General features: G+C 41.1%; 1 protein-coding gene across 2 annotated transcripts in view; it reads right to left on the reverse strand.

Annotated features, from left to right (window-relative positions):
- The window catches only part of PRIM2 (DNA primase subunit 2), a 301,960-nt gene that overhangs the window by 239,196 nt on the left and 36,607 nt on the right, over nucleotides 1-26,157 (reverse strand). For both annotated transcript variants that reach the window (XM_061146329.1, XM_061146328.1), the window contains exons 6-7: nucleotides 2,156-2,251; nucleotides 562-699 (exon numbers count right to left, since the gene is read on the reverse strand). In XM_061146329.1, coding sequence (XP_061002312.1) covers nucleotides 562-699; nucleotides 2,156-2,251 — 234 coding nt within the window. The remainder of the gene's footprint in view (nucleotides 1-561; nucleotides 700-2,155; nucleotides 2,252-26,157) is intronic.

The following is a 26,157-nucleotide window of genomic DNA, read 5'->3' on the forward strand; positions in this document are numbered from 1 at the left end:
ATCGCCAACTCAATGGAAATTAATTTGAGCAAACTTCGGGAGATAGTAAAGGACAGGGAAGCCTGGCATGCTGCAGTCCACAGGGCTGCACTACTGAGCAACCGAACAACAACAAATGAAACAGAAACAGACTCATAGACATAGAGAGTAAACTTGTGATTGCCAAGAAGGAGGGATGGATCGGGAGTTTGGGATTATCAGACACAAACTATTACACACAGAATAGATAAATATCAAGGTCTTACTGTATAGCACAGGGAACTATAGTCAATATCCTGTGATCAACTACAATGGAGAAGAACATAACAAAGAATATACATATGCATAACTGAGTCACTTTGCTGAAGAGCAAAATTAACAGAACACTATAAATCAACTATACTTCAATAAAATAAATTTTTAAAAAAATTAAAACCTAGGAGTTCTATAAATAACAGAACCAATCTGAATATCATTATAATAATTATATTATTTCTTAAGTACAGAACAAATCTATCAAGAGTATGTAATTGCAAACATGAACATATGGAAATGAAGTGAATATGGAAACTAAATACTTACAGCCAAAGCCTTAGACAGTTTGGTTCTAAACTCATTCAGGATGATCGCCACAATATCCTTGTGTGGTACATAAGCAAAGCCATTTTCCAAATAGACTTTCCTTCCTCGGAATAAATCCAGAGCTTCAGCAAAAGGGATCTGAATTCAGAGTGAAACACGGAAAATGAGTCAGTACCTGTCATTACAAAATTCTCCTAAGACTTCATCAGTAGGGAATCTGAACAAAATGCCTTCTATGAAACAGTCATCAGTGCCAGCGGATCAAAAACAAATAAAAAAGCAAGATCAATTTGTACTCCTTGTGATTAAACAACAGCATTAGGAAGGAGTGGCAGGCCAAAAAAGGTTTTGCTTTAGAGTAGATCTTTAAAAAATGAATAAGCCAAGTTAGAATGGTTTATTTCTATTCTTACCAATTTACAAATTATAATCACTAGAGTTCCAAACTCTAAGCTCAAGCCCTCTAGGTACATCACACTGCCCTCATACAACATATTCCACACTTTTTTCTGCACCAAGTAGAATCCAAAGTATATACAGTATGCTCAGTGCTAAAAATTGCTAGTAAGTAAAGTAGTTCCCAATTTCTTCATCTATGTTTCCACTCTTTCTCCACAGGAATATATTAGAAAAGTTAATCTCAATACTAAGAAATGGAAATAATAATAAATGTCCAGCTTTGCCTTTAAAATAAGTATTTGCCAGTAAACATTTTTTTTAAAACTGAATACTATTCTACTTACATTTTTTAAAGTCTTAAGAGCTACCATAAAATTTTAAGAGATGAGCAGATTATGTTAACAGTATTAATAAATTGAAAAAAATCATCCTTGCTCTTCAATAGTTTTTCTACTTCTTAAAAATGAGGTAAGAAATCAGGTTAAAAAAAAGAAAAGAATCTTCATATAACCTATTGGCTCAAGTTTTATCGAAGAGTTAAATGTATATGGCCATAATTCGTCAGTGTATTCAATGACACCACACAATAACCAGATCATGTGTTTTTGCAGAAAGTTTCTGATTAGTTTACAGATGTCTACACCTAACACACAGTCCCTGCCCTGAAACGATTCACCACTTGGTTGAGACAACAAGGCAGACCCACATGGCAGTCCAGCAGCTGCAGAGAGCAGCAGTGACCCAGCTCCATGGGGGGTGACACAGGACACAGGGAGCGGGAAGAGGGTTTATTTCCATAATCCCGGGAAGGACAGAAGTCTGAACCGGGGGCTCCAGCACAGGCTCTTTTCTCGTGAGGCTGAGCACTTCAGTACATGTCATGACACTTGCCAGGCCCAGAACACGGGCGAGGGGTGGGGACCCTGGGGGCTCTTTAGCACTGCTGCCCCATGAGAAACGCATCCCCCGCCACCATCCTGCATGTGAGAGGCAAGGCTGTGCGCAGGGAGGGGAGCTTGGCCGCAGGCAGCTCTCAGCGCCCAGGCAGGCCCTGTGTCGGTGCAGCGCAGCCCTGAGCAGGGCAGCGGGTGAAAACAACCTCCGAGCAGAAGGGGCAAGGAATCGCCCAAGAGGCTGCACAAACGCATCAGTTAAACACCATGGAACCTCAGAAGTGCTCTAAAAGTGCACCTACCTTATAGACTGACTCCAGCTCCACCTGAGTCCCACCAAAACTGTGTGATGAAGCCAGAATATCCTGTTCTCGGAGAGCCTTTTCCTCATCACTTATCTACAAGGAAACATATTTTATATCAATTACAAACTAAAACTCTGCATTCAGATTCAATAAAGTACTTCCTATTCTAGCGAAGATTCTATACTTTTTTAAAACTCTTGAAACCCTGATATCTCAAATCATTCCTAATACAATTACTAGGTGATTTTATAATCATAATGAAGCCAAAATATGGAAGAAAATTTAAATTCAATATACTTTCAAATTTCTACTCTGCCAATTTCTGAGGACACATACCAAAAGAACAGTAGCAGAGAAACAAAGTATTATAATATGAAACAAAAGAAATTATAACAAAAATTAAGGTAATAAAGATAAAAAATGAACATTATCTCAATGTAGAGTTATGTTAATTTATTAAAATACCTATTTGAACTAAGAGTGGAATTTTCAAGACACATAAAACAATTTCAAATTTAAATAAAACACTAGTTTTTGTAAGAACAACTATAGTCTATTATCTCTGACTAATTATGGCTTTGAAAAAAAAGACTGATAGATATGACAAAATAAAAATCATAAACTTGTATTCAAAAAAAGAAAAGATCTACAAATGAAGATGAATTATAAATGACAAATTGTGGGAAATATTGGTATCATGTGACATCTGAGTTACTCTCAATAAACCCCAAGGTAGTAAAGCATAAATGCTAATAATCCAAAAGTAAAACAAAGCCAAGATTCATATAACTGAAAATAATAAAAGTAAATTAAAATAATAGTGCGATAATATTTTCTACCTATTAAAATGGAAAAAGTTAAAGTCCACAGGGTTCGGACTATCTTTGCATAGAGCAGTTTGACAATACACATAAATAAGTTTTAAAATACAGTCTCTAACAACTTCACTTCTAGAATTAAATTAATAAGAGAACAAATAGAGAGATCAGGAAATTTTCTTTCATCACAATGCTATTTATAATAATTTTTAAAAACCTAAATACCCAGAACTGGTGTTTGGTTAAAGTACAGTACAATGTGATGTTTAAGTAAAGCAAACCATACTATTCAGATCAGCTTCTCACAGAAATCAAAGAAAATACACTGACAGAAAATTTTAAAGCATCTTCTTTAAGGCACAGAAGATTAGTACATAGAGTTGGGCCCTCTTTAACTGGGATATCATGAATAAGAGATCCTCCTGCTCTAAAGCTACAGGTCATTGGAGAAATCCCAAGTGTTGAACTTGTTTTAAGGTCATCCCTGATTCAAAGGCCCCAGAAACCTAACAGAAGCAAACTCAAATCCTCTCTGAGCAAAGTACATCCGCAGCATGCCTCAAAGGACTTCAGCAAACACATTTTCAAATACTGTACCAAGCACACTGTATTTTATAATAAGGCAAACAGTAGAACATCACTTCATGAGCAAAAACAAAAAGATTCATAAAGTACATAGATAATAACTGTGCGAGGATTACAAAAGACAAACATAATGATATCTGCATGAATGAGAAAGTGTAAAAAGTGACTTGACAAGGTGGGAGAGACAAAAACAGTGTCAGACAGATGGCCTAGTGGTAAAGACGCGGCGCTTTCCCTACCATGGCCTCGTGTTCAACCCCGGTCAAGGAACTGAGATCCCACAAACCACACAGCGAGCCCAAAAAAAAAGTATGAGAGAAAGAGAGGCTTTTATTTCGGCTAATTCTGGCAAAGCAACTTCAAAGAGACTCTGCCACAATGGGTAGACTGTCTCTCCTCTCTAGAACACAGGAGGATTGAGGAGGGGGCACCAGAAGCTTATCAGTCTCAACAGGGATCTGCAGCACAGCGTCCAGGGATCTCAGATTCTGGATGGAAATTAACAGTATCCTGACCAGCTGCACCCACAGACTAATGAAAGGAGAAAATGAAAACCTTTCGCAACAAACATACAATTCTCCTAAGGCTCAATACACTCCTCCAAATACAATCTCTAGCACACAGAGAAAACAAACACACAAGGAAACAGGGCTCCATGAATGGAAACCAGATTGGTAAAACCAAAAGAAAAGTGTAAGAACTGGAAAACAAAAAAACAAAATTGGCTTTATTTACAGATTATATGATTAGAATCCTTAGAAAATTCAGAAGAATCCACAAGTAAATTGTTAGACCTACTGAGGTTTCTAGAGGTTTCTAGAGCAAGGTTTCTAGATACAAGGTCATATACAGAAAAACTAATTATATTTCTATCTGCCAACAGCTAAGTTTAATAATGGATTTTTTAAAAAGCTCTCATTCATTCATAACATCCATCGGATCATCGAAAATCAAGAAAGGTCCAGAAAAAAATCTACTTCTGCTTTATTGACTATGCCAAAGCCCTTGACTGTGTGGATCACAAAAAACTGTGGAAAATTCTTCAGGATACGGGAATACCAGACCACCTGCCCTGCCTCCTGAGAAATCTGTATGCAGGTCAAGAAGGAACAGTTAAAACTGATATGGAACAACAGACTGATTCCAAATTGGGCAAGGAGTACAAAAAGGCTGTATATTGTCACCCTACTTATTTAACTTACATGGAGAGTACATCATGTGAAATGCTGGGCTGAATGAAGCACAAGCTGGAATCAAGATTACCGGGAGAAATTATCAATACCCTCAGATAAGCATATGACACCACCCTTACGGCTGAAAGTGAAGAACTAAAGAACCTCTTGATGAAAGGGAAAGAGGAGAATGAAAACGCTGGCTTAAAACTCAAAAATCAGAAAACAAAGACCATGGCATCTGGTCCCATCACTTCATGGCAAACTGATCAGGAAATAATGGAAACAGTGACAGACTTTATTTTGGGGGGCTCCAAAGTCACTGCAGAGGGTGACTGCAGCCATGAAATCAAAAGACACTTGCTCCTTGGAAGAAAAGCTATGGTCAACCCAAACAGCATATTAAAAAGCAGAGACATAAAAAAAAAAAAAAAAAAAGCAGAGACATTACTTTGCCAACAAAGGTCTGTGTACTCAAAGCTATGGTTTTTCCAGTAGTCATGTATGGACGTGAGAGTTGGGACTATAAAGAAAGCAGAGCGTCGAAGAATTGATGCTTTTGAACTGTGGTGTTGGAGAAGACTCTTATGAGTCCCTTGGACTGCAAGGAGATCAAATCAGTCAATCGTAAAGGAAATCAGTCCTGAATATTCATTCGAAGGACTGATGCTGAAGCTGAAACTCCAATACTTTTGGCCACCTGATGCGAAGAACTGACTCACTAGAAAAGACCCTGATGCGGGGAAAGACTGAAGTCGGGAGGAGAAGGGGACGACAGAAGATGAGATGGTTGGATAGCATCACCGACTCAATGGACATGAGTTTGAGTAAGTTCCAGGAGTTGGTGATGGACAGGGAGGCCTGGCATGCTGCAGTCCATAGGGTTGCAAAGAGTTGGACATGACTGAGCAACTGAACTGAATTGAACCGTTCATAACAGGATTAAAACTAGTAGTAAAATAAACCTAACAAAGGATATGTAAGGCCCCAGGAAAAAACTATAAAACCTAACTGAAGGAAACTGGAGAAAACCTAAACAGAGAGATACATAAACATGCACCAGAAGAAATAATACTGTACGAATTCTCCTCAAATTAACCTGCAAATTCAATATGCTCTCAAGCATCACAATAGCTTATGTGTCTGTGTTGCTTCTAGAATACACAGGGACAGACAGTGCCAAGGAAAGCCAAAACAGAAAAATAACCAATAAAGTAAGAAACTGACAAAGGAGACACAGCAAAAGGAAACAAGAAATTTGTACATCCTCATGGTAATCTTTCGTTATTCTTTAAGTGATTTCCAGTTTAAATATAAAAACAGTTCAAATATGTGCAATGAATACTAATTTGAAATTATATAAAAATTTAATATACATGCCTGTTCTTCCCATCATTAATGGGGATAATCATAAGCGACTCTATGGACTTTTTTGCCCAAATGGTTTTCACAGGATCGGGCAATACTGAAGTTGAGACCAAATGTGTTAATCAATCATGTCCCTTTTATAAGCACTTATTACAGAACAAAGAATTAGGGAACTTTGAACATACAGATGTTTGCCATAATAATATCTGGGGTTTTAACTGAACAAATTCCACAGCAATATAAGTACCACTAATACTTCATCACCACTCATTCAAAACTGAGAAAGGAGTATATCAGGCTATATATTGTCACCCTCTTATTTAACTTATATGCACAGTATGTCACGCAAAATGCCAGGCTGAATGAATCACAAGCTGGAATCAAGATTGCCAGGAAAAACATCAATAACCTCAGATACGCAGATGACACAACCCTAATGGCAGAAAATGAAGAGGAACTAAAGAGTGTATTGATGGAAGTGAGATAGGAGAGTGAAAAAACTGGCTTAAAACTAAACATTCAAAAAACCAAGATCATGGCATCCAGTCCCATCTGATCCCATCACTTCATGGCAGATGGGGAAACAATGGAAACTGTGACAGACTTTATTTTCTTGGGTCCAAAATCACTGTGGACAGTGACTGCAACCATGATATTAAGACGCTTGCTCCTTGGAAGAAAAGCTATGACAAACCTAGTTAGTGTTAGTCATTCAGTCATGTCCAACTCTTTGCAACCCCCATGGACAGTAGTCCACAAGACTCCTCGCTCTGCCCATGAAATTCTCCAGGCAAGAATACTGGAATGGGTTGCCATTCCCTTCTCCAGGGGATCTTCCTAATCCAGGGATTGAACTTGGGTCTCCTACATTGCAGGCAGATTCTTTACTGTCTAAACCACCAGAGAAGTACAAAAGGCATGCTGCCTCCCCGTTGGGGAATCAAACTCCAGTCTCCTGAGTGACAGGCAAGGATACTAACCACTATACTAACAAAAGCAAAGACATCATTTTGCTGACAAAGGTCCATACAGTAAAGCTATGGTTTTTCCAGTAGTTATGTACAGATGTGAGAGTTGAACCATAAAGAAGGCTGAGCACCGAAGAACTGATATTTTTGAACTGTGGTATTGCAGAAGACTCTTGAGAGTCCCTTAGACAGCAAGGAGATCAACCCAGTCAATCCTAAAGGAAATCAACCCTGAATATTCACTGGAAAGACTGACGTTGAAGCTCCAAAACTCTGGTCACCTGAAGTGAAGAGCTAACTCATTGGAAAAGACCCTGATGCTGGGAAAGATTGAAGGCAGGAGGAGAAGGAAGAAAATGAGATGGTTGGATGGCATCACCGACTCAATGGAAATGAGTTTGACCAAACTCTGGGAGATAGCGAAGGACAGAGGAGCCTTACATGCTATAGTCCATGGGGTTACAAAGAGTTGGACATGACTTAGCGATTGAACAACAAAGATGTTTTGGTTTAACTCTGGCATATAATTTGAATTGAGACTGCAGTCTCAGGAGTCTAATGCATTTCTGTAAACTATCAGAAAAAGAAATTAGGCAAATCCCATTTTGCATCAAAATAAAGACAATATCTGGAAATATATTTAACCCAGGAGGCTAAAGACCTGTACTCTGAAAACTATAAGACAGTGATGAAAGAAAATGAAGACAATATAAGCAATTGGAAATACATTAGATGATCATGGAATGAAAGAATAAAACTATTAAAATGTCCATAGTACTCCCAAAAATTTACAGTCAATGCAATCCCTATCAAAATACCAAAACACCAAAATGCCAAGAATAGCATTTTTCACAGAACTAGAACAGTCCTAAACAGTCCTAACTAGAATAAGTCCTAAAATTTGTGTGGAGTCACAAAAGACCCCAAATAGCCAAAGCAATCTTCAGACAGAAAAAACAAAATGAATATCATGCTCCTGATTTCCAACTGTACAACAAAGCTACAGTAATCAAAATAATATGGTACTGTCACAAAAACAAACAGATCAGTGGAACAGAATGCAGAGTCCAGAAATAAGCCCACACTTTTCTGATCAGTCAATTTACTACAAAGGAGCCAAGAATTTACAACAGGGGAAGACAGTCTCTTCAATAAATGGTGTTGGGAAAACTGGACAACTACATACAAAAGAATGAAATGGCCATTCTCTAACACCACATACAAAAAATAAATTGAAAATGGGTTAAAGACTTTAATGTAAAACCTGAAAGCTTAAAACCCCTTGCATTCCTATATGCTGACAATGAAAAACAGAAAGAGAAACTAAGGAAACTGTCAGAAAGCATTTAACAGGAGGCTTCCCGTGTGCTGTTTTGGATCTGTTAATATTCAGGAATTAAGAGGAGGGGCAAGCCTTTCCCCGGGACAAGGAATCCAGGCATCTCCTTCGTTAGTTTTTCAATACGGTGATAAGCACCCTCTTCCTTCTTATGAACCATACAGTAAAAGTGAATGTTTATGTTTTGTAAGTCTGGAATTTTAACCTTTATCTTTGCTGAGAATAACTATCTTGTAAGAAAGTATATATGCCCACACCATGTTGATTAAAACACCTTTGCTCCATCAGAGCTCGGGTCCCCGTGTCTGTCTTTCTTTCTCTCTCTCTCTCTCTCTATTTCTGGCTGATTCCCTGGAGCGCAAAAGCCAGCTGCATAACCCAGGGAATATGAGCCTCTTTCCTTCTTTCACTCTCTCATCGTCGGCTCCGGACCACCAGGCTCCGGTCCAATAAAGGACCAACAGGAAACAACCCCATTCACCATTGCAAGAAAAAGAATAAAATACTTAGGAATAAATTTACCTAAAGAAACAAAAGACCTATATATAGAAAACTATAAAACACTGATGAAAAAAATTAAAGATTACACAAATAGATGGAGAAATAAACTATGTTCATGGACTGGAAGGCTCAATATAGTAAAAATGAGTATACTACCAAAGCAATCTATACATTCAACACAATTCCTGTCAAGATACCAATGGTATTTTTCACAGAACTAGAACAAGTAATTTCACAATTTGTATGGAAACACAAAAAACCTCGAACATCCAAAACAATCTTGAGACAAAAGAATGGAAGTGGAGGAATTAACCTTTCTGACTTCAGACTATACTACAAAGCTACAGTCACCAAAACAGTATGATATGGCACAAAGACAAAATATAGATCAATGGAACAAAATTAAAAGCCCAGAGATAAATCCATGCACCTATGGACATCTTATCTTTGACAAAGGAGGCAAAAATATACAATGGCGAAAAGACAATCTCTTTAACAAGTGGTGCTGGGAAAACTGGTCAACCACTTGCAAAAGACTGAAATAGAACACTTTCTAACACAAAAATACACAAAAATAAACTCAAAATGGATTAAAGATCTAAATGTAAGACCAGAAACTATAAAACTCATAAGAGGAAAACATAGGCAGAATACTCGCTGACATAAATCACTGCAAGATACTCTATGACCCACCCACCAAAGTAACGGAAATAAAAACAAAAATAAACAAATGGGACCTAATTAAACCTAAAAGCTTTTGCATAACGAAGAAAACTATAAGCAAGGGAGAAAAAAAAAAATAGCAAACAAAACACCTGACAAAAAATTAATCTCCAAAATGTACAAGCAGCTCATGCAGCTCAATACCAGAAAAATAAATGACCCAATCAAAAAGTGGGCCAAAGAACTAAACAGATATTTCTCCGAAGAAGACATACAGATGGCTAACAAACACATGAAAAGATGCTCAACATCACTCATTATAAGAGAAATGCAAATCAAAATCACAATGAGGTACTATCTCATGTAGGTAAGAATGGCTGCCATCAAGTCTACAAACAATAAATGCTGGGGAGGGTGTGGAGAAAAGGGAACCCTCTTACACTGTTGGGAATGCAAACTAGTACAGCCACTATGGAGAAGAGTGTGAAGGTTCCTTAAAAAACTGACAACAGAACTTCCTATGACCTAGCAACCCCACTGCTGGTCAAACACACTGAGACCAGAATTGAAAGAGACTCGTGTACCCCAATGTCCATTGCAGCACTGTTTACCCTAGCTAGGACATGGAAGCAACCTAGATGTCCATCAGCAGATGAATGGATAAGGAAGTTGTGGTACATATACACAATGGAATATTACTCAGCTATAAAAAAAGAATGCATTTGAATCAGTTCTAGTGAGATGGATAAAACTGGAGCCTGTTATACAGAATGAAGTAAGTTAGAAAGAAAAACATCAATACAGTATATTAATACATATATATGGAATTTAGAAAGACCCTATAAGCAAGACAACAAAAGAGACACAGAGGTAAAGAAAAGACTTTTGGACTCTGTGGGAGAAGGCGAGGGTGTAATGATTTGAGAGAATATCACTGAAACATGTATATTACCATACATGAACTAGATGATCAGTGCAAGTTCAATGCATGAAGCAGGGTACTCAAAGCAGGTGCATCTGGAGAACCCAGAGGGATGGGGTGTGGAGGGAGGTGGAGGGGGGTTCAGGATGGGGGACACATGTACACCCGTGACTGATTCATGTCGATGTATGGCAAAAACCACAATATTGTAAAGTAATTAGCCTCCAATTAAAACAAATTAATTTAAAAAAAAAACCAACTCCCAGAAGAGAACAGTATGTTCTCTGACATTAGTCTCAGCCATTATTTTGGATCTGTCACCCCAGGCAAGAAAGACAAAAGCAAAAATGAACACGTGGGACTACATCAAACTAAAAAGCTTTTACAGAACAAGAAAAACTATCAACAAAACAAAAAAGGCTGCTTATTAAATGGCAGAAGATATTTGTAAATTATAACTGATAAGGGGTTAATATCCAAAATATATGAACAATTCATATAACTTAATGTCAAAAAACAATTGATTAAAACCTGGGGGGACTTCCCTGGTGGTCCAGTGGCTAAGACTCTGTGCTCCCAATGCAGGGGGCCGGTGTTCAATCCCTAGTCAGGGAACTAGATCCCACATGCTGTAACTAAGAGTTTTCATTCCACAACTAAGACTGAGAGTAGCCAAATAAACAAACAGATTAATAAAAAGAAAAAACAAAACTGGGCAGACGAACCAAATAGATACTTCTTCCAAAGAAGACAAACAGATGGCCAACAGGCACATGAAAAGATGCTGAACATCACTACTCACCAGGGAAAGGCAAATCGAAACCACAGAGATATTACTTCACACCTGTCAGAAAGGTTATTACCTAAAACATGACAAGTAATACACTGTTGGTGGAAATGCAAACTGGTGCAGCCACTATGGAAAACAGTATGGAGATTCCTTAAAAAACTGAAAATAAACCTTCTGTAAAACACATCAAGTCTACCCATGGGTATTTATCCAAAGAAAACAAAAACACTAACTCAAAAGATATATGCACCCCCATGTTCAATGCAGCATTATTTACAATAGCCAAGATATGGAAGGAATCCAAGTGCCGACTGACAGACAAAAGGATAAAGATGTGGTGCATATATACACGATAGACTATCACTCATCCATGAATGACATCTTTCTACTGTAACAACATGGATGGATCTAGAGTGTATTATACTAAGTGAAATAAGTCAGAGAAAAACAAATACCATATGATCTCACCTATATGTGGAATCTAAAAACCAAAACAAAAGAACAAACACAGACAGAAACAGACTCATCAATACAGACAATGAACTAGTTTTTGCCAGAGGGGTGCAGGATAGGGCAAAGGGCAAATAGGTGAAGGTAATTAAGAGGTACAAACTTCTAGTTAAGTCATGACGATACAATGTACAGCATAGGGAAAATAGTCAGTAACACTGTAATGATTTTGTATGGTGACAGATGGTAAGCAGACACATGGTGGTGATCACTTTGTAATGTACACAAACAATGAATCATTACGTTGTGTAACTGACACTAATATGACACTGTAAGTCAACTATATTTCAAGTAAGTAAATAAAGTGAAATTTTTCCTGAAAATAAACTGGTTTCTAAGAACTTGTCATTTTATTAAACTAACACAGGACTGGTCTTTAGAGGGGTGTACAAAATAAGTAATAAAGTTAGCTAGGCTATCACTACAGCACCTTACAATCAAGGTGTATTATGCCTCCCAAATTAACACCTTCCTGAAAAGAAGTATATAACAAATTGGTCTAAATAGAATTGCATTTCCAGAATGACTTACTTTTCTATTCCAGGGGTGCTCCACCTTCAGTCTGGTTAACTGTCAATCAGCAAAGACCCTGAACATTTGAGCCCTAAAGTTTCCTTTCTAGCACTACTGACAATCCCCCAACTCAACCTCTATTTTCCACAACTACCCACCAAATACTAAGTACCTGAATGTTTCAAATGGTATACAGGGTAGTGGTATAATCTTTTTTCAGGCAAAAAATTACACAGGGTTCTAACAGTTTTGATAAAGTTATATGTCCTTATTTTATAATCATGTTGTTTTACATGCTCCTTAGTAACAGAATTAAGGATTTGGGCTGTGGTATCTCTTTCTTTTTGTATTCTTCATCAAACCCAATAGGGAGACCAGGCTCCCTCTGCCAGCACTCCTGAAAGGGTCAGGAGTGAGCGCTGGAGCAGCCAACGCCCCCACACTGAACAAGCAGGTGGTGGAAGCAGTGTGTGTAGACTGCCCTCTGCTCGCCCGTGCAGAGTTCCTCTCTGAGGGGGTTACACAGCCGCTACCTGCTGCACTCACAAGCAGTCACACGACTTGCCAGTGAAATATGAGCAGAGGCAACACATGTCACTCCCACACCAACACTTTACAAGCATGCGATTAACTGGGTTCTCTCCTTGCTCCATCACAGCAACTGGTGAAGTTCCAAACAAACAGTGCTTAATCCACCTGAGTCATGGCACCCAAATGACACAGGGAAGGGCCACCCCTGGCCCACAGGAGATGCAGAGCAGGAACAAGAAACAAACCTTTTAGCAGTCTCTGAGGCCTGGGGTCATTTGCTAACACGGCATCACCTATCTTGACTGACCAGTCATCTCCCTCCTCTCTGAATCACACATTTTCATCAATAAATTATCTTGAGCACATAATTCCAGTATGTTTATAAATTACATACACATATCACTGTACATTAGGTACTGAAGACATGTCTGTCCACACCCCCAAAATGTAAAATAAATGATATTAAAAATGTATAAGTTGTATTACTTACAGCCTTCCCACACTCCCAAATGATCGTCTTGGGCACGCCACTTTGAAACCACTAGGCTATTACCCTGGCCACTAAAGTAAAGATACAAACAAATGCTTTCCAGAGATTTATTCTATAAACTTTCAATCATCAATATTCATTCATGTTAATAAACAGTTTGGCCAGTTTTCTTCTTGAATCCACACAGCTCTCTCAAGACCTTAGTCCTTAAACATGGCTATATCTCAGATTCGCAGTGGAGCTTTTCAAAATTACAGATTCTTCATACCACTTAGACCTACAGATTGAAGCACAGAAGTGTGTATTTCTTTAAAAGGTCCTTTAAGGACTCTGAAACATACCACTAGTCTAAAACAGTAAATCCCAGGGAAAAAATCTTTTCTAAAATAAATTTATCATGTTCTAGAAATACTGCCATCAATTCCAGCATTTGATTTTTTTTTTTTTGTAGAATTCACTCATTCTGAAACACTGCAGACCTACTATGTACCAAGCACAATTTCCAGCAGATGGAATCCAGCTATTAAACAAGCCAAAAAAAAAAAACAACGCTGCTTTCATGCAGCTTCTATTTTAATGGGGTGGCACAGACAAAAAATAAACTATCAGGTTGTGATCGATGGTGAAAATAAAACAAAGGGATGTGCTCCGGATGGGACGGATTTATACTTCAGCTGTGTAGTCAATTAAAGCCTCTCTGGAGAAGTGACACTTAATTGGAAACCCAAATGACAAGAGCATCCCAAGCAGAGGTGACAGCTGGTGCCAAAGTGATGGAGAGAAAGAAGGCTACTGGGCGAGAGGAACGGGAGACGATGAAGCGGGGGCCAGAGTGGGACAGACAGGGCCTGAGGCCAGGACAGGCCTTTGTGCTAACAACTGTGCACTGCACTGAAATCTGAGGCAGAGGGAAGCTCTGATCTGATTTACCCCGAGATTTTAAGCTTGCTCTGGTGCTGAATGGAGAAGGGATTGTGTTGTAAGCAACTGTACTGCAGGAGAAACAGCCCTACCGTCAGTCGGCAGTAGGGAAAGCATACAGACCTCAACAAGGGAAGCACATCAGGAAACACAAGTGGGCAGAGCTAAGGCATGTTTGGGAGGCAGCAGGGCTGACAGGCCGCAGATGGAGGGGGGCAGAGCAGACGCCCAGGTGTGCACTTCAGCCACGGGACAGATGCGGACACCACTTACTGACTCATCTTTTTCTTGATCCGCATCCTCCACTACCATTTATATTTTGTCTCTATACATACTTATCACACGTGCCTTGTTGCAAGTCTCCTCAAATCCTTTGAGGGAAGGGGCATGGCATCAATAAATACAAATAAGTGATTTCAAGTACCCGTTTTTCTTAAAATGGAACATATCTATATAGCAGGTAAAAAGTAATAATCCAACAGTATTAAAACTTCTAATTTTATTAATGTTAAATATTAATATTTAGTATTATTTACTACAAAATTAATTTAAAATATTGATAGTAAAAACCTACTTGAAACAATGGGAAAACTGTTTAAAGAATCCAGTGTATAATAAAGCAATTAGGAGTCGTTTATGATGAAGTTAACAATATGTGGGAAAAGCAATACTGAAAGCAATTATCATGATGTTAATAGTTCTCACTATTGTTAATAAACACTGGTCCTACATGGATAGTAAACACTGTGATCTGTGGAGGGCATGCATTTCCCAAATGCCTTGTGACCTAATCATTACCCCTACTGTGGGGACTGAGGATGGTGGCAAACGCCTTGACTCTGCCACCGAGAGCTGAGATCTACTGGCCTCCCTGTGACTGGGCTGGCCTGGGGCTGCCTGACCACCAGAGCACGGAACAGGGTGCCATGGCCCTCCAGGCTGCATCTCTGAGGGACTGACAGCTTCCATCTCTTGGAGTCCTGGGCCACCAGGAAAGAAGTCCACCCCTCACCTGCAGGACGCCATGGAGAGGATCCCAGTACTGTCCAGCCTTCTAGAAGTCCTCACCCAACACAAGGCATGAGTGAAGCTGTCCTGGACATCCTAGACCAGACTGGCTCACGGAGCCCCATATGACACCATGTGAAGTAGAAGAAATGTGGTGTTGAGCCCAGTCTGAACCCCTGACCCTCAAAATTGTGAGATATAATAAAATGGAATTGTTTTAAAACAGTAGGGTTAGGCTGTGGTTTTAAGTTTTAATGTTAGTTTTCAGAATTGTTGTTTTAGGCTTGTTGACAAATGCTGCTGCTGCTGCTAAGTCACTTCAATCATGTCTGACTCTGTGCGACCCCATAGACGGCAGCCCACCAGGCTCCCCCATCCCTGGGATTCTCCAGGCGAGAACACTGGAGTGGGCTGTCATTTCCTTCTCCAATGCATGAGAGTGAAAAGTGAAAGCGAAGTCACTGAGTCATGTCCGACTCTTCACAGCCCCATGGACTACAGCCCACCAGGCTCCTCTGCCCATGGGATTTTCCAGGCGAGAGTACTGGAGTGGGTTCCCACTGCCTTCTCCGGCTGACAGACATTACACAGTAATGAATAACCAGGCTTCTCTGGTGGCTCAGATGGTAAAGAACCTGCTAGCAATGCTGGAGACCCTGGCTCGATCTCTGGGTTGAGAAGATCCCTTGGAGAAGGAAATGGCTACCCACTCCTGTATTCTTGCCTGGAAAACCCACGGACAGAGAAGCATGGCTGCTACAGTCCATGGGGTCTCAAAGAGTCGGACATGACTGAGCTACTAACTAGAACACTTATCTACCTAAAATAAAAGTTCATTTAAAACATTTTTAACTTACAATCCAATTCTTACAAAATACTCCCCTCATTTAAATGTCCAGAAGAGAATCAAATAAAGGGAAATATGAAAAAAATTAAACTGTTAATAACTGGTAAATCTCTAGGGGAAATCTCCACTTACAAATTATTTGTCATTCATTTATAGTTGCCCAAAACATACAAAGTCAGAAAAACGAATAATAATTTAATATCCTGACATTCTAATTAGTATGCTGATATCTCAGTAACTTTGCCAACATGATCCATGTAAAAATCAATCATCTGGTTATTTTATTACTGCCCTTTTCTTTAACAGCATAGGCACATTGGGAATACACTAAAATTTACACCAAAAAGGAAAGATTAATCACTTGCACTCAAGCACACCTCTCCTCTCACCATCTGAGCCACCAGAGAAGCCCCAGGTTGGGCGTAACAAGCCTAGACACACGCAAGCAGCTCAGTCTGAGAGAAGTATCAGGAAAGCATTCCAGCCACCCCACACCACCCAGCAAAGCTCCTCAGCACCTTCGAGGAGGGGACGGCGCCAACAGGTGACATGAACAAAAGTAAGGTGCTACTTGTAAACAGTGTTACTCAACCACAGCAAAGCTTACGGAAGGCAAGCTGACTCCACCAGCAGTAACAATGGAAGGCAGCAGTGACTCAGAGGAGAAGGTGCGGTGCCCTCCTGCCACCGCAGCAGGAGGGCAGATGCTCCTCGGGACCAGCGTGTCCCCAAGCCTGGGGTCGGGGGGTGGGGCACACACCCCGGGGGCGGCCAGGTGAGGGGAGGGACAGCCTCCCAATGGCCGGGGGGGAGGGGGCACGATGCCCAAGGCCCAGGGCTCAGCCTTGCTCACAGGAGCAAGAGGTGTGCAGACGGAAGGAAGCACGTGTCGCGGTGGAAGACAGGTGCCAGGGGTCCACTCCAGGCACCTGTCTTCAGAGCCGAGCAGAGGCCGCTCACTCCCACAGCCGCGGATACACCCGAAAGGCGCCGACAGCACCACTGGGCAGTGGCTTTGCCGGAGGTTTACAGATCATCACTAACAGCGTGGCCACGCAGCTCTCACAGCATCAAACACTGAGATTTATTACCAATAGCTTGATGCCACTGAAAGGCCAGAAACCCAGGAAGCCACATGGAGCACAGAAGATGGAAGAAAGTCACTCCCAATTAATCAACCTCAATTAATCAGTCAATCTCGCTTGCTCTCTCTCACACACACACACACACTCCACCTCAGATCTGAATTGGGGAACAGGACTCAACAGTGGCCACTTTATGGGCTGAGTCACTCCTAGGCTGGTGCAGTTTAGGAAAGTACCAGTAAATATAGCAAAATATAAAGTAAAGTAACAATAAGTAAACATCACATTATGTAATAAATGATGCTGAGTACATAGAAAGCAATGCTAAGAAAATTTATTTAAAAATTCATCTCTGTTCCTGAGACCAAATGTAAAAATATATTACAAAAGACAATGGGTTAAATATAAAAGTATTGAACCTTAGTGAAATAAGTGGCAGAGAAAAATCATATTATTTTACTCCACTCCAGTTCAGTTCAGTCGCTCAGTCGTGTCTGACTCTGCGATCCCATGGACTGCAGGAGGCCAGGCAGCCCTGTCCATCACCAACTCCCGGAGTTTACTCAAACTAATGTCCATTCAGTCGATGATGCCATCCAATCCTCTCATCCTCTGTCATCCCCTGCTCCTCCTGCCTTCAACTTTTCCCAGCGTCAGGGTCTTTTTCCAACAAGTCAGTTCTTCTCATCAGGTGGCCAAAGTACTAGAGTTTAAGCTTCAGCATCAGTCCTTCCAATGAATATTCAAGACTGATTTCCATTAGGATGGACTGGCTGGATCTCCATGAAGTGCAAGGGACTGACTCTCAAGAGTCTTCTCCAACACCACAGTTCAAAAGCATCAATTGTTTGGCACTCAGCTTTCTTTATAGTCCAACTCTCACATCCATGAATGACTACTGGAAAAACCATAGCTTTGACTAGATGGACCTTTGTTGGCAAAGAAATGTCTCTGCTTTTTAATATGCTGTCTGGGTTGATCATAGCTTTTCTTCCAAGGAGCAAGCGTCTTTTAATTTCATGGCTGCAGTCACCATCTGCAGTGATTTTGAAGCCCCAAAAAATAAAGTCTGTCACTGTTTCCCCATCTATTTGCCACCCCCCAACCAACAGGCTAAAAAACCCTGAGTCAGAACCCTAGAGCCAGAACTGAAACAGCTTTGACCAAAGTTCTCAATGAATCTTTTGCATGATTATCTTCACATATGTCCTTTGTCCTTGCCCTTAGTACCCTAACTCAGACCTTCCAGAGACCCCAGCATACTCCCAATCCCTCTCATCTCTTTTACCCCAGCCCTCTACAAGCCCCCCAGTTTTCGGCATACCCACTCTGAGCTCACGCCAAAATATCTCCCACTGTGCCCTCCTAACCAACCACCTACTCCCTTCCCAGGGCTCCTGCTCCACCTAAGTCAACACAGACTCACCCCCACTCCCCCAACTCCAGCCAGCACCTCCCCACATCACTCGAGGCCCCAAAAGCATCAGCCCTCCCCACGGAGACCCCCGTCACAGTTCTCACAGGACTTAGGGTTTTTCAGGATATGGGATTTTCAGGGCTAAAAGTAGGAGAGACAGAATCCAAACCCAAACTTTGCTGACCCAGTATCAGCTCCCTTCTTGCCACTGTCCGAAGTGCCTCCCATACCCACGTGAAGACCGGAACGTTCCAGGCTCACGGTCCCAGCCCACTGCCCACCCCTCCTCCACTTCAGCAGCCTGCAGGCCACACACTCTCCCCAGCCAGACACCTCACCCACCATTCACAGCCCATCATCCCCACTCCACACAGTTCGTGGGCCCATCAAAGCCTAGTTTATCCCAGGTCTTGAAACTAACCCTGGTTTCCATTTTCATCCCCCAAACACTCCGTTCTCCAATGATACCAGCCGGTATGACTCCATGGCACCATGACTTTCATCACTTTGATTTTGCACATATTTTCTAGATCTGAAACGTCCTTCCATACCCTGCTTTTCTGCAGTAAAATGGCTATGCAGGTAACGTTATCTACACAGAGTTTCCCCCAATTTCATCAACAAGTTACTCTCTTTTCTGTGCTTGAACATGCAGTGCTACAGCATTTACACACTGTACCACAAGCACGTGTGTATCTTCCTCACCATAACACGAATCTAAGCAAAGATATAGGGGCTTTCCCTGTGGCTCAGCAGTAAAGAATTCGCCTGCACTGCAGAAGACGCAGGAGATGCGTGTCCAATCCCTGGGTTGAGAAGATCCCCTGGAGGAGGACATAGCAACGCACTCCAGTGTTCTTGCTGAGAAAATCCCACGGAGAGAGGAGCCTGCTGGGCTCCGGTCCATGGGGTCACGGAGTCGGACACGACTGAAGCAACCGAGCACACATACACAAGCAGAGATAAATGTGTCTATTTGTTTTTATATTCCCAGCTTCTGTCATCATAACCTGGTAAAATGTTTACCGACTAGAATATACAAACTACAAAAGGTGACGATGTTCAAACTGAAGAAATACAGAAAAAGAGAGTATTTTGTATAGTAAAACTTCAAATGACTAAAAATTTTTGAAAGCATATAATAAAATAATTCATCACATCATAAAAACAGATAACTCACACAAGAGGTCATAAGAATTCATAAATGAAAAAAGATGTTCAATTTTCATAGTAATCAGACTACTCAAGAGGTTACTACAGTAGACTAACAAGCAACAGTAAAGTAATCCAAGAATTAGAACACTGTGATAGAAATGGAAGAAAAAGATAAGCAGTAAGAAAGATGGAAAGGAAACCCCTAGAAGTGAAAGACACAGATCATGCCAGGTGAAAGCATGAGCAGTGCCTTTAATAAAGACGGTTTTCCTGAGACAGTTGTTCCAGATGGGCACATGGACAGTTCAGCAAATTAAAGCAACAGCCCCCTTAAGAGCGGTCCTCTCTGCACCCAGCCTGCACAGAGGCTGCTCAGCCCCCGCTGGGGGAGGCGGTCTTTACATTTCCAGCAGCCAGGAGCTGACAGAGGCTCCTAGCTCCAGCCCTGGGCCCTTAATCAGTTGCAGATTTCTTAAGTTACTCAGATCTACTTCTCACTGAAAACAATGAAAAATACTGGATAAACCATTAAAAAATAACTAGTTTAAAAGCACTAAAAAATTGACAGAACAAGAGAAACTGCCAAGCCAAATTTTGAGGACACCTGAAACCCAGGAGAACAAAGGCCACTTTTGCCCTGAGGGCATTAGCCATCAGCTTATGCTTCAGAACCACAGCCTCAAGGGGCAAGGCGGCAGAAGTCAAGATTAACACCCTCAGACCATGAACTCCTAAAAGAGACCCTGACCCTCCCAAAGGACAACACCCCAGGGGAAGAATGAACCAGCGTGACTCCCCGTCCCTCCCCCCAACAGCGGGCTCTCTAGGCATCAGACAAAGAGGAGAAGAAAAAGGCAGGAACAGTCTTGAGAAGCTGCGGCCACTCTAGGCAACGTCCCCACACACACATACAGAGCGCACACATCCAGGAGGAATGGTGCTAAGGTGACTTAACAAGAGTCCCCGACTGGTGACACCCCAGGACTGTCAGAGGCCACACACTGCCTCTCAGAGAGCACACTCACCCTAGGAACACCCAGAACCGTGTACAGGCAACAACCAGGCATAGAAAACCAGGCTCATGGAAAGCAAGGCAGCACAAGTTAGAGATAAGCACAACCTGTAACATTTAGAAAACAGAACAACAAATTTTCAAATATCAGTAAGGAACAAGAATGTGCAAAAACTAACAACAGTTCTTTAGAAGAACTTCAAGAAACTACAACAGCCAAAATTTAAAACAAATGGAGGGACTCCCCTGATGGTCCAGCAGTTCAGAATCCGTCTGCCAAGGCAGGGGACAAGGATTTGCTCCTCGGTCATGGAGCTAAGACCCTACATGCTGAGGGGCAACTAAGCCTGCACGCTGAAACCGCTGAGCCCAGACACCACACCAAGGAAGTCATGTGCCGCAGTAATAGATCCAAGCAACTAAAACCTGATGCAGTCAAATAAAGAAATAAACATTTAAAAAACAGACACATGACCGCAGCAAAACAGACAAAGCAGGACAGAGAGATAACAAACTGGGAAGTAGTTCAGGAGAAATCTGTAATTCAGCAGAGATAACGATTTAAAAAAAGAAACGGCATATAATATGAGACTGAGATGTGAAGGACTGGCTAAGGACTCCAATACATTTACTGGAATCCCAGAGAGAGGAGAAAGAACGAATGGAGGGAAATTTTAAATCAATATAGCCGAGAAAGTCCAGAATTACTATTAGACAACCAATCTACAGATCCAAGAAACCTAGAGATACCCTAACAGGATAAATTAAAGAATTCCACTCCTAGCCAAACTGAGAAAGTTTAAATTAAACAGAAGTGAATCAAACAGTATCTTAAAAGCATACGATAAGTAGGCTGGTGATCTGACCCTCAAAGGAGCAACAGTTAGTCCACCAGCTGACTTCTCAAGCAGCCAAAGAAGCCAGAAGACAGCAGAGTCATATATTTTCAATGTGCTAAAAGCATCTGCCAACAAAGAATTCTTCATCCAGCAAAAATATCCTTCAACAGGAAACAATGCAATCTCTTTTCTTGTTTTTGTTTGGACAAGAGGCATAGTCATTCAAACAAAAGAATAATAATAAAGCCTAAAAAATTGTACTTTACCTCAAACTAGTACAACGTGAGAATAGCTTAACATTTATGGGAAGATTAACATTAATGCTTTCCTGCACATCTTATATATACAATCACACATTTTCTATTATTATTAACTGTTTACTTCTATAATTGTGTCATGGTTCTTCAACAGATCAGAACGCCCAAGGGTCTACAACCATTTACGGGCTTTGGTGGGTGTCCCTCCTACATACTTAAAATCACTGTGTCTAGTTTGAGAAATATTTACTGGCTGCTGACTTAGTCAATAGTTCAGGACTGAATGCCTACCATCACAATTTATTTTCACCCAAATATACGTGGAATTTTATTTCAATGGTTTAACATAAAATATTAGATTAACAACTGCTCTGATTTTACATTATTATACTTTATAATCAATAAATATTTTTAAGCAAAATTTTAATAAATGCCAAGAAGACTTCACAACTAACACAATCTGAAGTAGATTCCCCTTCTCCAGTTTTCCTGTAAACTAAGTTAATCAAGTATATGAAATCTGTAACTGTTTCTTTAATTCCAAACTACTTATTTCAAGCACCCAGTAAACTGGCAGAATGCCTATACCTTCACATGGCTTTCTACTATTGAGCTTCAAATATGCCACTTTATGACATCTCCTTATGTTATCTTCTGCAATAACCTTTTGGAGCACAATTAAAGGCCTCTAAACTCAATCTTTGTTGAGGCTCCAACTGGCAAATGTCTTCCAAAAAAAACAAAGGAAAGTAATTTTCCTTCCCACTTTTACAACGTAGCCCAGTAGAAAATTGTTTAACTTTACTTAGTTCTAAGTTTGTTTGTTTTTTTTTAAACTCTGACATTTTGGACATTTTCAAGGTCATTGGAAGAGAGGCAGCCAAACTCACTCACAAAAGATAGGATAAGATGGAAGCTTTCCAATGTAACCAGCTAACAGTCAGATACTACAAAAATAAGGCTTTACTTTTAGCTGGGGAGGGAATGATGAAGCTTGCTTACAATCCACTACAAAAATAAGGCTTTACTTTTAGCTGGGGAGGGAATGATGAAGCTTGCTTACAATCCGTACAGACTAGCAGTGAAGTCATGTTCATTCAAGCAAAAGGAACATGAATAAGAGTAGGAGAAAACAATGTCAGAAAAAGAAACTAAGTTGCTACATTTTCTCTTATAAGCCATGGGATATCAGATCTTGGAAATTCAGTAAAAACTAAGTTGTTGTGCATCTTCAGTTGTGTCCAACTCTTTGTGATCCCGTGGACTGCAGCTCACCTGAAGGAAAGTTACAGGGCTCAAAATAGCCTGGAGTTAAAACTCCCCTCTGGATCCTCCCCACCATTTATGCAGAACAAAGAACTCTCTCACCCGAAGGGGAAAAAAATGGACTTAAGGTTGATTACACCCAGCTCCCAGCCAGTCCAGCCTCTGGCCAATTTCCAGAATTCCTTGCCCCAGCCGTTTAAGAGATAACTACTCTGAACAATCTTGGAGAACAGGCCCCCTTAAGACAGTAGCTTTCCACATACATGCCTGTACATACTTCCTCTTTTCTTGGGTTAGTGCAGCAGCTCCTAATCTGACTGCTGTCCCTTCTCACCTCATTAAAGGTGATCTGTTCCTGTAAGGGCCAGTCTCATTCTTTTTCTGAACCTCACCTTCTCTAACCCCCCTCCCCTACACCACCAGGCTCCTCTGTCCATGGGTTTTCTCAGGTAAGAATACTGGAGTATGTTGCCATTTTCTTCTCCAAGGGATCTTCCCAACCCAGGGATCGAACCCATGTCTCCTGTGTCTCCTGCACTGCAGGCAGATTCCTTACCTCTTGAGCCACTGGGGCTTCCCTTTTGTAAGTTAGGTGTTATTATGTTTATATGTCTATCATACATTCCAAATTCAAGCAGACAGTAGAATGTGCTGTGCTGTGCTTAATTCCTCAGTCATGTCCAACTCTCTGCGAGCCCACAGTCTGTAGCTCCTCTGTCCATGGGATTCTCCAGGCAAGAATACTGGAGTGGGCTGCCATGCCCTCCTCCAGGGGATCTTCCCAACCCAGGGGTTGAGCCCAGGTCTCCCATTGCAAGAGGATTCTTTACCAGCTGAGCTACCAGAGAAGACCAAGAATACTGGAGTGGGTAAACTGTCCCTTCTCCAGAGGATATTCCCGACCCAGGAATCGAACTGGGGTCTCCCGCATTGCAGGCGAACTCTTTAGCAGCTGAGCTACCAGGGAAGCCCAGAGACTAGAACAGTAGGTACTTTTAGTGATTGGGTGAAGGAAGAGGAGGTGTTTATTCCAAGAGATGCTCAGATACACATGTTTGTAACTGACAATTTTAGAAATCAGCTTTATGGCTTTGAAAAAGGGGTCCTAATTGGTTAGCCAATTCAACAACTTTCATTTCTCAGAAAATTACCAGACATTTGAGGCTGCAGCTGGCATGGAAAACCCCCATCAGAGCTTCTCTGCCATCTCCTTTCTGCCTTCTCGTCTTTTAAGATTCAGATGAAATACCGTTAGCTCAGTGATGCCTTCCTAGATTAATCCAGCCCACAACACCACCCTCTTTACTTCTTCATAACTTTTACTGACAGCATCAGACATTTCACCTTGTTCTGTCTCTTTAAAATCCCTTCTTCCTCTTCCCACTATAAACATGTTAATGCAAATCTTCCATCACACACTGCTGGATATATATAAAGCCTTTTATTAAATACTGGTTACAAACTAATAAAGAGGATTTCTAGGCAGGATGGACTCAGCAGTAAATTCTGGCAGCTAAGGGACTTATCTTACAGACAAGTTTGCCCTGCAAGCACATTTCTTATAAACTGTGTGTGAAAACTTTCAGGACCCTAGTAGGAAAGAGCTGTGCGGTCAAGTCCTCTCAGGCCACCTGCTGACACTGACAGAGACACAGACACATGTTCCCCAGCATCTCCACACATGTGCCTGCAGACAGACACTGCTCACCATGATCGTACTTCCAAGTCCTTCCCGGGTATCTCTCTCCCCAACTCACAGTTCATCCCTCATTACAGTCCTACAAGCACTCCATCTGGACTCAAATACATGAAATACGGATTCAAACAGGAAAATCTGTGACGCAGTTAACAGATCATGTGTATCTTCAGGGACATCCAGTCTCCAGTTCTCCAGGCTGCAACGCTGCAGCACGCGGGAAGCACCCTGCCCACACCACACCGCCCGGGGACCTCTTCTGGGCTCGGTCAGTTCACAGCCTTCCTTCTGCTCCTCCACGTCAGAAATACGAGGAAAGAGCTCATGTCAGCCCTGAGGAGCCTGTGACACTAACATGATCCTCCCTTTTACAGACATTATTCTTGCAATAGTGTAAGTACATATCTCATCCACACGGTCTCCCTCCAAAGCATGAACTCCCTCCACTAAATGGAGCCATTTTCATTCTATATGTCCTCAAAATTGCAAGACGAGACAGAACACACTGAATTCAAACCTTATATTGCTCTCTGTAATAAAACTGACACTGATCTTTTATTCAAAACATCAGTCACTTAGCTCCTTAACTACATTTTCCTTGCTACTGTTAGTTTAAAATTACCCCCCAAAAAGGCAAAATTATTCACTATTAACTCAACTTTATAAAAATAAAGAAGACAGTCTTCGAAAATTACAAGAGAATTTTATGCTATATTTCATTCACTTTGTTTCTCACATCGTGTAAGATTATTACAACTCCAAAGTGGTACAGCTTAAGGAATCCAGAGAGCTAAGCAGCAAATTCAAACAATTGTGTTTGTATTCATCTACAATTCTCTGGTTCCTTAAGCAAAGTGTTATAATCGCAACAAGTGTGTCTGCCAACATACAGAAAGAGGTTTTATTAGATCTCAGCTGTCCTGCTACCCTGGAATTATGGAATAGTTTTTAAACATATTTTCAGTTTTTTAGTACAAAATAATTTCAATACATTTTCCACATAAAGTCTCCCTCTAATCTACTGTAACCCAAATTACACAATGTGAAGAGCCAGACAAGGCATTAAAGACTGAAAGAAAACAGGAAAGTTGTTGGTGTTCAGTCGCTCACTTATTTTCGACTCTCTGTGACCCCATGGACTGCAGCACGCCAGGCCTCCCTGTCCATCACCATCTCCCAGAGCTTGCTCAAACTCAGGTCCATTGGGTCCGTGATGTTATCCAACTATCTCATCCTCTGTCATCCCCTTCTCTTCCTGCCTTCAATCTTCCCCAGCATCAGGGTCTTTTCCAATGAGTCAGCCCTTCGCATCAGGTGGCCAAAGTA

The sequence above is a fragment of the Dama dama genome, chromosome 7, assembly GCF_033118175.1.
Source record: "Dama dama isolate Ldn47 chromosome 7, ASM3311817v1, whole genome shotgun sequence".
Lineage (NCBI taxonomy): Eukaryota > Metazoa > Chordata > Mammalia > Artiodactyla > Cervidae > Dama > Dama dama.